Source organism: Fulmarus glacialis, unplaced genomic scaffold (genome assembly GCF_000690835.1).
Source record: "Fulmarus glacialis isolate BGI_N327 unplaced genomic scaffold, ASM69083v1 scaffold27942, whole genome shotgun sequence".
In the NCBI taxonomy this organism is placed as follows: Eukaryota; Metazoa; Chordata; class Aves; order Procellariiformes; family Procellariidae; genus Fulmarus; species Fulmarus glacialis.
This window is the reverse complement of record NW_009198939.1, coordinates 83,618-95,893: the sequence shown is the minus strand read 5'-3', so window position 1 is coordinate 95,893 and position 12,276 is coordinate 83,618. Positions and strand designations below refer to the sequence as shown.

General features: G+C 38.6%; 1 protein-coding gene across 1 annotated transcript; it reads left to right on the top strand.

Annotated features, from left to right (window-relative positions):
• The first annotated feature begins 8,421 nt into the window (after positions 1-8,421).
• On the top strand, positions 8,422-11,936 carry GKN2 (gastrokine 2). The gene is made up of 6 exons (XM_009573088.1): positions 8,422-8,433; positions 8,980-9,033; positions 9,567-9,698; positions 10,222-10,332; positions 11,131-11,284; positions 11,857-11,936. Exons 1-6 carry the CDS (start codon positions 8,422-8,424, stop codon positions 11,934-11,936), a joined length of 543 nt encoding a protein of 180 aa, XP_009571383.1.
• The last annotated feature ends 340 nt before the right edge of the window (positions 11,937-12,276 follow it).

Below are 12,276 nucleotides of genomic sequence, written 5' to 3'. Positions count from 1 at the left end.
ATAAATTTTACTGAGACACAATAGTCTCCACACAGAGCAGAGGAAAAGACAGATAAATAATGGAAAATGTGACCAAGAAAAGATTATCAAGGAGAAAAATCTTTTTTGTGGCTACACATTTCTATGAATTTTCTTCCTCAAAACTTTTTTAGAAATAATTAATTACAGTAATAGACGGGCAGTTCATTAACCTTAACTTTCAAACATAAAATGTATTGGCTTAAGAAGTTTGATCCTGAAAGAAAAGGAAAAACTGATTAGATTTGGACTGAGAAAATAAGAGAACAATGTAGCTGGAATTATTGCAACACAATGTTGGAAATGTACCAGGAAATGCCATTCAAAACTTGAGCTGCATCTTTCTAAACTTATACTATGAGCAACACACTTTTTAGACAAATCTAAGCTGCAAATTGAGTTTTGAATCTCAAAATCGTGCTGTGGCAGGACCAGTGGTAGCTAGGTATTATATATGCATGAAGTTGCCTAAAAAATTCAGACTTATGTCAACAGCTAGAGCCCAAAACCTTCCTGAAAAAGCCGCGTCTCCACGTTGTATGCAGAAGAGTGACAGACTTGCTTTTTTTCCCTTATGTACTCATTCACTGATTTATAAAAAGTCATAGAAAACCACAGGATTTCAATAATTAACTTGCTCATCTTCACTTAAGTCGTCTTCATCGTTATTCCTAATCTTGTTAATCTTTATTTTGGTATACAAAACACTGTTACTAGTATACTCACCAGTGGCTGGGTAAGCAAGGTAAGAGGGAATTCCCCTGCACAGAGCTTGAATTTGTTTTCCATATGGGCGCAAGCTTTGGAGTCTGTTTCTTGAGATAACAAAGTGATTCTCTCTGGGTGCAAGTTGGTGAGGACTAGGTCCCTGAGCGTCAAAGAAACAAACCCAGAAAATGGCATTTAGAAAAACCAAAAATGGCGTTCACAATCTGTATGCACATCTTTGATAATGGAGAAGAGGTTATTCGAGTGCAATGCAACTTTTGAAAGACTAGACTTTTAGAGTGACTCAGCCCTGCTGAGAAACTTGTCTTCAGTTCTTGGAGCCTTTTCTCCTCTCTGTGGGTAGGGAGCGAGTACTTTTCGCAGGCAATTGATTTCTCACCACTTTCACTCACCATCCTACCTTGTGTCCTTGAGGTAGCGCAGGAAACTTGTTTATCAAGTAAAAACCTCCTGTCCATTTTGGCAATGATGCACGTGTCTTTTGAAAATACCTTGGTTGGAACGTAGCCCTGTTAAAATAAAATAGCTTTTTGTTGCAAAGAATATACAGTGAAATATAAGTGGATTGCCAGAGAGAAGCACTGGTTTAAAAAAAAAAGGCTTTGTACGGTACAAATAATCATCAGGAAGGAAAATATTATTTTTTCAATTATGTCTAGGTAAATGTGTCGTGGAGGCTGACGAGGAACTCTGGTAAAAGGTAAAGTAAATTGCCTTCTCCAGTAATGCCACGTGTATAATATGTTATACTGCTTAAGTCAGGTGAAGGAATTCACTGCTGAAAACATCAGTACAGCAGATAAAATGCTTAAATGAGAATGTTTTTAAGCATCTCCTCTAAAATCTTGTTATGGTTTTTTGAAGCTTAGGTGTTTTTCAAAAACCTTTCGATTATTTTCCATATTTTTGAGCCATGGTGGCAGCCACTTACAGCCTTGATGTCCCAGACAGATTTCCAGGCCTCAGAGCCCTCCTTTGAATCGGTGCTGACCCCAGTGTCAGTGAAAGTGGTGTGAGTTTTCACCGTGGTGCCCCTTAAAGCTTTTCTTGCCATACTGATTTTTGAAAAAGATGAAAGGAGGTGAGGATTTGGGTGTTTGGATTCCCAGTAGTCTTCCCCAGCAATAGCTCTAGTAACACGCTTTGGAAAATTATTGCTCTTAGAGATCAGGTTAAAGGGGAGGTAAGTTCTGGCCTTAGAGGGGAGGCTGGGAAGCCTCCTGTACTGTTGTGTCAAACCTTACATTCAGGCTTTATCTAGCCCTGCTTTCAGGTGTCTGATGCATCCACCTTATGAAGACAGACAAGCTTTAACACTACTGCTCTATTTTGCCCCCCATGCCTATTAGACCAGGTGGAAAATAAGACATTGTTTCATTTGAACACTGGAGAATTTCTTTTAAACACTAAACTGGATATTCAGAGTAAAACTTGCATGAAGAATTTCTAGGAAAAGTAAAATAACTCCTTATTGGTCTTTCCCCAGCAGGAACTTGCAGGCAGAGGGTTATTTACAGTATTCCACTGTATTTTGTGGTCAGATCCTTCATGGTAACATCTGTTTCTCTCCACACAATTATTTTCACAGTGTTCATGCTAATCTCAAGACAGACTTTGATTTCATATCTAGCAACTGTCTTTTTCCCTTGATATATCAAGCACTGAAGTATTTTCTGTTATTAAAAAAATGCAGTCTCCTGCTAAGTATCAGACTTTAAAATACAGCTTTATTTTCAGAAACATATTTTTTCAGAGGCTATAGCTAAAGACCACTAGTTCTTACAGCAGCAGAGTATAATTGCATGTAGCTCTATACTTACCCTGTTATCAAGAGCTGGAGCCAGGAAAACTCCAAGAAGAGAAGCAATCACAATCTGAAATGAACATTTGAAATTCGCAACATTTTAACATTGTGACTGCTTATCTTGCATCAAGTTATTTGCTGTCTTAAAATATTGTCTTCCTGTTTAACTTTGTGTACATGCTCAGGACTTCTCTGAAGTGGGGTCTAGCTGAATAGTATTTAAATATGCAGAAGAATTTTTTTGTTAATGAGCTTATATCAGATCATGAATTCCTATAAATTACTCAACCTCAGCAGTATACTTTGCACAGGTAAGAAGATCATTTAAACACAGTGGGTTTTAAAATATGTCCAGCCCCAGTTCAGTAAACTCCTTGGAAGAAGGTGGTCTGAAATACGTTGTTTAAAAGAGTGAACTTTTCACCTTGAGCTTTTGATTTCAGACATGGAGCAGATCCATGAAATGTGCGTGTGCACCTATTGTGAAGAGTTGGAATGTGGGTGCACAGTACAGCTCTGTACTTGGAACACAGGAACACTTGAGCATCCTCATAGTAGACCTCATGCCTCTGAATACAGGGCTTATAGTATAAGGGTGGGCACAATCTTTTTTTTTCAGAAAAATGTAATGTTGAATGCTTTGTCACCCCTTCATAAAATAATATAGTTTCAGTGACTTGCATGCTTGTTGTTGCTCAGATTTGTCAAAACTACTGCTGATATATTTTTGAGATTTAATATTGTTATGATAATAAATTCTTTTGTGATTGTGAACAATTGTTTTCTTGGAGACAATCCCTTTAATATTGAATCGGTCACAAATTTCGTTTACTTCAAAGGAGGATTTTTATGAGAAAGAGCCAAGTGTGACTCCGAGTATTTAGCACTAACATTTTGGAACTTATCCTGCAACAGTTTCAGGCTGCTGTAAATACCGCTGCTTCACAGTCATGCACTCTGGAGTCTTTCATGTCTCATGGTTCTTCTCCTACGCTCTCATCAGACAGCTTATATAGACATAACTTTATATAACTTACTGAGACTGACTTGCATCTGAGTTGTGAATGAGAGAATATTGCCCTTTCAACATTTTGCATATGCATCTTGCCCTTGTAACTTCTCTTTCACATTTGAGTAGGCATATGGAGTGAAGTCACTGCCAAAAGTGAAATTTCACCCATGCAGTCCCAACCCGTTTGGCATTTTTACTCTAATCCCTGCATAAATCTGTAATAATTTGCTAGGTGCCAAGAAACACTCAAAATAATTTTAAAACTGTCCAGCCTTAACAGGTTTATGAGAAAGTGATACATATACTTACAGTGAACTTCATTTTGATAGTAGGCGAGCCAAGATCTGCTGGTAACTGATGTGTACTCTTACTTTTTAATACAGTAATATCCCAAAGTTAAATCTTAAAATGGGTTTACCATATTGGCACATGCCCTGTGTTCACAGAATCGTGACGGGTTTCCTGGGGAAGTGCTCTGATAAGAGGAGGCTTTGTTACCAGCCTGATTGGATTCATTACATACAGGAAGATGAAAGAAAACTTGTCATGGCGAGTTCAATGTATTTTATAGTAACTTTTAAATGAAAAAAAAAAATCAGATCTGGAGAATAGATGCCTAAAAAAATTTGTAGTGATGCTTTGTGCTTATGTGGGAAAGGACTCAGCCTGATAATTTATCCATAGCTGATACCATCTTTTAAATCAATGGAGGTGGTAATCTTGTATGTTAAAAATGTTAAGTCAGTCCCCAGAAATCATGAGGTTGGTTCTAAATCATAGAAATTACTGAGTTGTGTTGTTAACCTTCCTGAGCTTGTTCAGTTAGGATCTGCTTTCCAGTCTTCAGGCATGGTCTCTGTATCTTCACAGAGCCTCTTTATGAAAGTAGTACCTGATTATGGACTAAGAGCTAATTCTAGAAAGGGACCATGAAGTAGAGATAACAAAAAATGAGTAAGGGAGGAGCAGTAAAAATGGGCATTTTATGTCAACTATTTTTTGGAAAGTAGGTTTTAATATTTCTCTGAATTTGATAATTATATACAGAGCCACGGCATAAGAGCTTATTTGCCTTGTTTCTTGCAGAAACTTTGGGTTTTTTAATTGGCCAGTACAAATGCCTGAGTCTCTTTGCCCAGCAATATTGTCCATTGCTGCTTAATAAACTGATATATATATAGCCTCAGATAATTTGGATTTGTTTCTTAGCTGTGTCTGTTACAGAAGCAGCACTTTCAGAGGTGCTCATTTACATACTTCGAAAGCGCTTCTTATTTCATAGCAGCTCTGTCAGTCCCTCTGTATACTACTTGTGCACTTTGCTGTGGTTCAGTTCGGGTTTGTGCACTTAAGTTTCCTTTTTGTTGCCAGAATGGCATGATGGGGACTCAGTGTCATTATAAACTAATATCTCTGAACAAAGTTCTCCACTGTCATCGATTGCTGAGGATCATTGTTGCAGCTGTTATTGGAAAAGCGAGGGAATCTTACGTTAGTTGAGAAAGTGAGGCCCAATTTTCATGTATACCAGTCAGGGCCACAGTGTCATTCTGGTACTAACTGATGCCTTGGTCGGACTACATGAGTGTGGAGGAGGTATAGCAGTCTGCAAGCACTCTGAGTGGAGAGCTCTGTTTTTCATCTGTTTTGCACCCACTTTGCAATTTGCGTGAGGTGTAAAATATGGTGAATGAAAGTAATAAATTACTAAGGGAAAAGATTTACAGTTCTTCTAATTGGACTGATTTGTGGATGCCAAATGGAAACAGGTATGTCCTTAGCCTCCAAGATCCAAAATGCACATAAGTCTTATTTTGTATGCCATGAAATCCTTTCATAGTCTCTGGAAATTTAGTTAATTGACTAGTTCTCAAGAAAGGCATTGAGAAACTGAACTGTATAACGCTAATCCCTGTGGTGTCGTTAGCAATGAGTTGGAAAGCAGTGTTGTCCATTTCTTCCAACAACCATAGCCAATTTGGCCATTACAGTAATGCGTCACACTTGGAAACCTGAATCTCCAAATCTTCCATCAACTTCTGATTACTTGAGTAGTTTGTATGGCAAACACACACGGCTAGAGCATTTGACATTAAGAGTAGCTTACAAAACTAATTACAATAGTAAAAGCCAGGAAAAAAGTCAGGGAGGGGTGCTTTTACTGTGTAAGACCCTGTCCTTTTTCCAGTACAAGCTTGTCTCTGTATCATTTTTACAGCTCTGCTTGAGGCGTTCTGTTTCAATATGAAATTCTTGTACCACTGTGCAGCAAACTCCCAAGGCTAAGAGCTGTTCCAGTTTTAAGCCTGTTCTCAGATTAGTGTTTCATTTTGTGCACACACTTACATTTTCACATGATTTTTTTATGCCTTATTGTCTAGCAAGAATAAAACTGCTGAAATTATTTCTGGATTTATCCTTGAAGCTTGATTTTTTTTTTTTTTTTTTTGCTAACTACTGATTAATTCTGCTTGGCCTGTCCTTCTGCTGCACAGATTTTTCTAGACTGTGTCACTGTGTCTTTATCTAGTGTGTGGCATGCCCAGCTGAATGCAAATGGAAGGATAGAGAATTTTGTTGATTTTTTGAGGTGTTGCTTCATTCTTTACTTTTCTCCCACCTGCTCACTCCCTGATAAAGTAAATATTTATGAAAAGTACCTGGAAAAAAACCTATGCGTCACCAAGGGAGTCTATTATGATAGTATAATCTCACCTTAACTTGAATGAATCCATCTCACTTATGTGTTAAAATTCCTGTTTGGTAATCGGACTTGAACTGAAATTGTACAATTATTCTTTTCATTTGATGTTCAAGGTTCTTTTATTTAAATGATTTTTGGTGGATGACAGTGCCAAATAACGGGTGGAATTCTTCTGGCAATTTTACTTACGTAGATTAAGAGTAATTCTGTAGTTTAATCATGTTTCATTGGGGTAAATTAGAATGTATTTGAAAATATTTGGCCTTATGAAAGTAACAGAGAAACTAAGTTTCCCGTGACAATAAACGTTGCTGTGTTGTAACAACATATTACTTGTTTGGAACATTACTTAAATTCAGTTTTCTGCTGGCTTCCCTGATATGACCAATCTGACTGCAAGTGTAACAGTTGAGGAAAAAGCGATTGTATTTGGGGAAAAGTTTGAGAATCTCCACTTAGATCAAAAGTATTGAAAGCAAGAACACTACTTTGAGAATGTGGGCATCATTGTGAAATTTCATGTTCTCTAAGGGGTTCTGAGTCACAGCTTCCTAAGCTAAACCTCACTCTGCCTGAGGACTGGCAAAAGTGAAATTAGAGCAGGTTATAGCCTTTCTTATGCAGCTCTTTACTTCAGTTACTTAATATAGAAGGGCGCTTAGAGGACTCTGGCGTAGTCATGGATGGTCTTGCCTCCGAGTGCATGTGTGCTAATTTCGGGTGTATTACTGGGAGATGTGTGATTAACTGTGGGGGAAAAAGTCTCCAAAAAGCAAGGCTTTCCTATTGGAAGTATATCTACGCTTTGCCTGAGACAACTAGGAGTATGTTCTCTCTTGCAATAATATTAATGTCAAATGCTTTTTAGAAATTAATCTTTACTTTTTGGCCTTGTCTGATCGGATCAGCAAAATTCAGGCAGTCCAATGTAAGGTGAAAATCATGAGATCATGGCTATCATAATTCTCCTTCACTAAATAACTGTCGATTTCACATGTTGCTCTGCTCTTACCTGTGCCTAAGCATATTGATGCTTAAGAAAGCAGAAGCTCATGCTTTTTGGGTATTTTTCAAAAGAAATGATTCTATGAAGACATGATGACTAATGAAAAGTTAATTTAAGCTTTAGTTTAAAAGCATTTAAAACTTACTAAAGCTTTTTGGTTTAGCTTGTGGTGCCTGAACCCTCTAGATTCCCGCTATGAAAGGCGTATTTGACTGCTGAAATCTACTCTGAGTATTTCTGACATATCTGTAATCTTAGAAACAAAGAATCTTTTGAGAAGAAGGAACAGAGCCAGCTTTCAAGAGGAGGGTAACATCAGTCTAATCTAATTAGTCTAATCTAACCGTGCTTGTCACAATTTGATATCTGTTTATCTGATTTTGATATATCGCTTAGCAGCACAGCTTTGTTATACTTGAGATAACATTGTCCATGCTGTGGAGTTAGGTAGAATAAAGCAAATTGAGGCCTGTTTGCTGAGAGAGATTTCCATACAATCTTTTTCACCTTTTTTCCGATGACTGAGATTACAGAAACGTGTTGGCTGTTAGGTTGAGTTCTTGTTTTATTAGAAGGGAGTAGGCCTCAATTATGAGTTTTTAGTGGAAAGTAGGGTGTGATTGGTCAAGGTCCCGGCACTGGCTGACGTGGAGTCACAGATGAGGAGGAGTCCAGGCGAGGTTGTAGTTGTAGGAGAATACTTCTCATGGCAGTATCATGTGGTCATTGACGTTTTCATAAAATACAGAAAACAGAGGTAGCTTTAAAGGAGGAATGCCCATCCTGCTCCTTTTGTTTGGTAATTCTGGACAATATCCTGTTAAATATTTAAAAAAGGGAACCAGCAATAGTGGGAAGTCCTCTAAAGTTTAATCCAGTAAATAATAGCCATTTGTAGAGTGAGTGATTTTACAAAAGCTGACTTACTGAGTGCTTTTATCATATCGGGGTCAGGCTATCTGTGCCAGCCCAAAATTCAGATATGAGGCTTACCACAGCGTGGCATGTAGATATGGATTTGTTTGAGTCATGACGAAAAGTTCTGTCAAGTGTTTCGCACACCTGCAGCAAGATATAAAAGTTGAAGGTCTCTGGGATTTTCTTGCATTCTTACTTTCTGCAGCCGCTTGTTCTTATCTGAAAGAAAAATGAACGGATTTGTGAGTATATCCATTTTTGTTGAACTTGTATTATAAAAAGTTCCTTATTTTTAAAAACAAAAGTATGGAGAAGAAGATGCTCAAGTAAGTGGTACAGTGCTGGGACTAATATGATCTGTGTATTGTTTCTTTGGGTTGTTCAGTGGGAAACTTGCATTTCTTGGGTGTACGGTAATCCCCCTGGAGTCAGTGGAAGCATCATTTGAGCAAAGAGTGCAGAACTTGACTACAATTCAGAAGGGGGATTTAGTTATGATTTAATAATTATGGTTGTAGAGGCAAATCAAGAAGTAACATGGCATCAAGGAGGGACTTTTGAAAAATACAAAAAAATGGAATGGTTAAGTTATTATACTGCTTTTTCAGTTACAGGCAAAAGAGCCTAATAGCAAGAATTTTACAATGAAGAATTGTAATTGTTTTCAACTAATACATGTGTTAAGTGGGTAATTTTTCAAACTGATGCTTACCTCAATTCATGAACTGGGATTTTTTATGGCACTGCCTGGTGTTTCTGTTGAGTGAGAATGCTCATTCCATTTACAGGCTGCAGTTCTCGTTTTGCTGGGAGTCTTTTGGACTCAGACTTCTGCACTGGACGTAAGTAGACTGATAAGCCTTCTAGTGCGTGTACTCATTTAAAATGTATTGGATTCCTGGGCAGGGGGCAAATATAATAGGAAGAAAAGCATAGAAGAAACTAACAAGATGCTTATTGCCAGGTGTAGAGAAAAATAGCATTTGCCAAAGGTGACAGTCATGTAAGCCAAAGAGGCAGTTCTGTGCAGGTGCAGAGTAACAAGAAATTGGGGGGGGGGCATAGGTCCGCTTAGCTCAAGCTAAAATTTGGAGGCTGTTGCAGTCTCCTGCCAGTCCCTGCTGCCACACGTAATGACTGGGATGCCCCGTGTTGTTGTTCCTTAGCCTGCAGTGAGGGCCTGTCCCGTCCTTTATCACTCTGACGCACTCTTGCATAATTAATCTCCACCTCAAGGGCCTCCTGAGACTGCTAGATGGTTGTATTTACATAAAGCAATCATACTTGTTTATTTGAGGGAAAGTATTTGTTTATATTGCACCTTTAAAAGGTGCAAGCCAGATGATGACCAATGATTTTGTGTTTTTTACCCAAGACCTTTGTCCTTCAAGAACCTCAGAATAACTATGTCACTGGAACTATGACTATCCACAATGAGAAGAATATTGTTGAAGTCCATGTCCGTTCTGGCGTGTATTCCTCTGATACCATTTTTGACTACTCGCGTGTAAGTAGATCTAAGAATCTGCCTAGACTTAATCTCCGAGGAAGTTTTTAAACTCAGAAATTATTTTAGTGTATTGTCACCATAAGTTGTTCTGAAACACTGTTTCTTTAAAGACTCCCATCACCTTTCCTCCTCTTAGGCCATCTCTTTGTTTCACCCATATGATGGTGCAGTTTAAAAGACTTGTAATGAAACCTGTGGTGGCAGTTCATGAAAGTGAGAAGAATGTCACTGACCTCAGCGAGGTCAGAGTTGAGAATGGGCTGCCATCACTCACGTATAGCAAGTGCAGCAGAAGCCTGTCGGAAAAGATACTTCCAGTCTTACGGACAGACATTAGTGTGGGCAGGCTGCTTCCGTTCCCCAAAGGCGACAATGTAAATGCAGAGTCATTCCACAATAGTAGCCTGTGTAGCCACTTTGTGTTTCTTCTAGATTGTCTTAAAGAGTAGAGAGAATCAACTAATATTAGTGGTAGCCATTTTTAATTAATTAATAAAGTGTAATTTTTTTTTAATCACAGGGGTATATTGCAACAAGGTTACTTTCACGAAAAGCCTGCTTTATCATGAAAATAAATGAGAAATACATCCCAAAGCTGCAAGAAATTGGACGCCTGGCTTTTGAGAGAGAGGTGACTTTGTAGTGAAACCCGTACTGTATACAAGAAAGGCCACTGTCTGAGAGTTGTGTGGTGTGGTGGCAGCCCTCCATTCTGCCTTTAAGAACAGCTGTTCTTAGGAATGTCTTTTACTGCGTTAGCAATGATGAAGCACGTCTGACCACGTAGAACTTCAAGGGAATATCATATAGAACATTATTTTAAGATAATGAGCAGTCATGGCCCACCCTGCAGTTTTATAGTGGAATGTCATTGTGACTAGTACTGTAAGATTCCGTGTCCTTGGAAATAGTGTAATTTGACTATTTTGGGGGGATCACAAAGGCTTTTTTTTATCCTTTTTTTTATCGTCATGCTGATATTTTGAGCTTGACATAACTTTAAATAACTTTGTTTGCAGAACAGAATTTAGAAATCGATTTACTTTGACCAGACTTTGACTTCCTTGTTCAGGCAAAGGTTTCATGAAGGTGACTGGAAGTATCGTCTGGAGATGAACTTGAGTTCTGGCCTGTTTTATGACAGCCTAATGGTAGCACATTTACAGCAAAACTTACTGCCAATTAACATAACTTATTATGATAGTAATGCAGCTCAATTTTGCTTTGTGGACAGAACTAGTATCTAGTGAACTTTGTTTCTGAATAGATTGAAAATATTTATTTTTTTTAAAAGCATATAGCTGCTTTAGCTAATGCTTTGTGTGAGGCAAAGGAAGGTGACTTTAGATTTTGGGATTTTCTCAAAGGGTGTCCTAGTAGAATGAAACCAAAGCTGCATTACTGATGATGTCTAACATTTTCTTTTTAGACCATGAGGACAGTATACTCTCCAAATAATGTGTGGGCAGAGTTTCAATCTGGCCATTCCTTTTTTGGGGATATCAAAGACTGGATTGTCTACGGTAGAGCCATTGAACAACTCTGCGCAGGTCTGCCTCTCTACGAGCTTGTTAAGACTGAACGTAAGTTGCAGGATCAGAACATTATGCTTCCCTTACAGTGTATAAGCACCTTTCTGTCCTTTAAACCTAAGTCCACGTGGTACCTTTGAGGCAGGAACATACTGCCCTGTTCTAGAGAGGAGGAGTAAACTACCTAGCAGGATTGAAAGGGTAAGGCTCTGGGATGCTTTGGAAAATGTGGTAAAGCACTGTTTTTCATCGTTAGGCGTCTAAATATCTGGAACAGCTGTTCCAAAGTGGTTTGCCTGGTGTCAGAGGAAGCCACTGTGTAGCTGTACCCAACTTATGCCCCAATGATATAGTGGTCCCACAAGGCATCTACTGTACGCCAGCATGCTACCTGCTGTATGCGGGTTATGGGAAAGGAGAAGCACAAAGGTGATTTAAAGCATACAGACATTTCCTCCCTTTGAGTTACACCATAAAAGTTTTACACAGTATCCATTGAGACCAACAGGAACCTCCAATAGGACCATACTTGGGGATTTGAATTTGTGTATTTAACAGACTTTTCCCTGCTGGATACAGGGATCTTGTCGCTGATAATATTTTCATTTTCTTGTTTGTTTTAGCACTACTGAATGGTAACCGCTGTGCTGATGCAGGAATTCCAACGATTTTGGGCATGAAAATCTGTGAAAAAGCCGATTAGGCTGGATCTTGACAATTCTGCTGCATGGAAACAGCGTGTTTCTTTGCATGCTTTTGTGATGGTAGCCGTGTTCTCCAACTGGAACAAAACTCGATGTTAGACTCTTGCCTATCCAAAGCTTTGAGCGCAACAAGCTTATGATATACAAATAAAGCTAATGCAGTAATTAAAATGCTTTGTCTTTTTTCTTCATCCAAAAGCAGAATGGAAATAAAGTGGGCCTTGCTAGTTTTCCTACAGAAGAGATATGTTTCCCTTTGGTGCATTCCTACGCTCAGGCTGCAACATGACCTTGGCATTGGTATATGCTTCATGCCAATGAAGAAACAGTAACAGGATA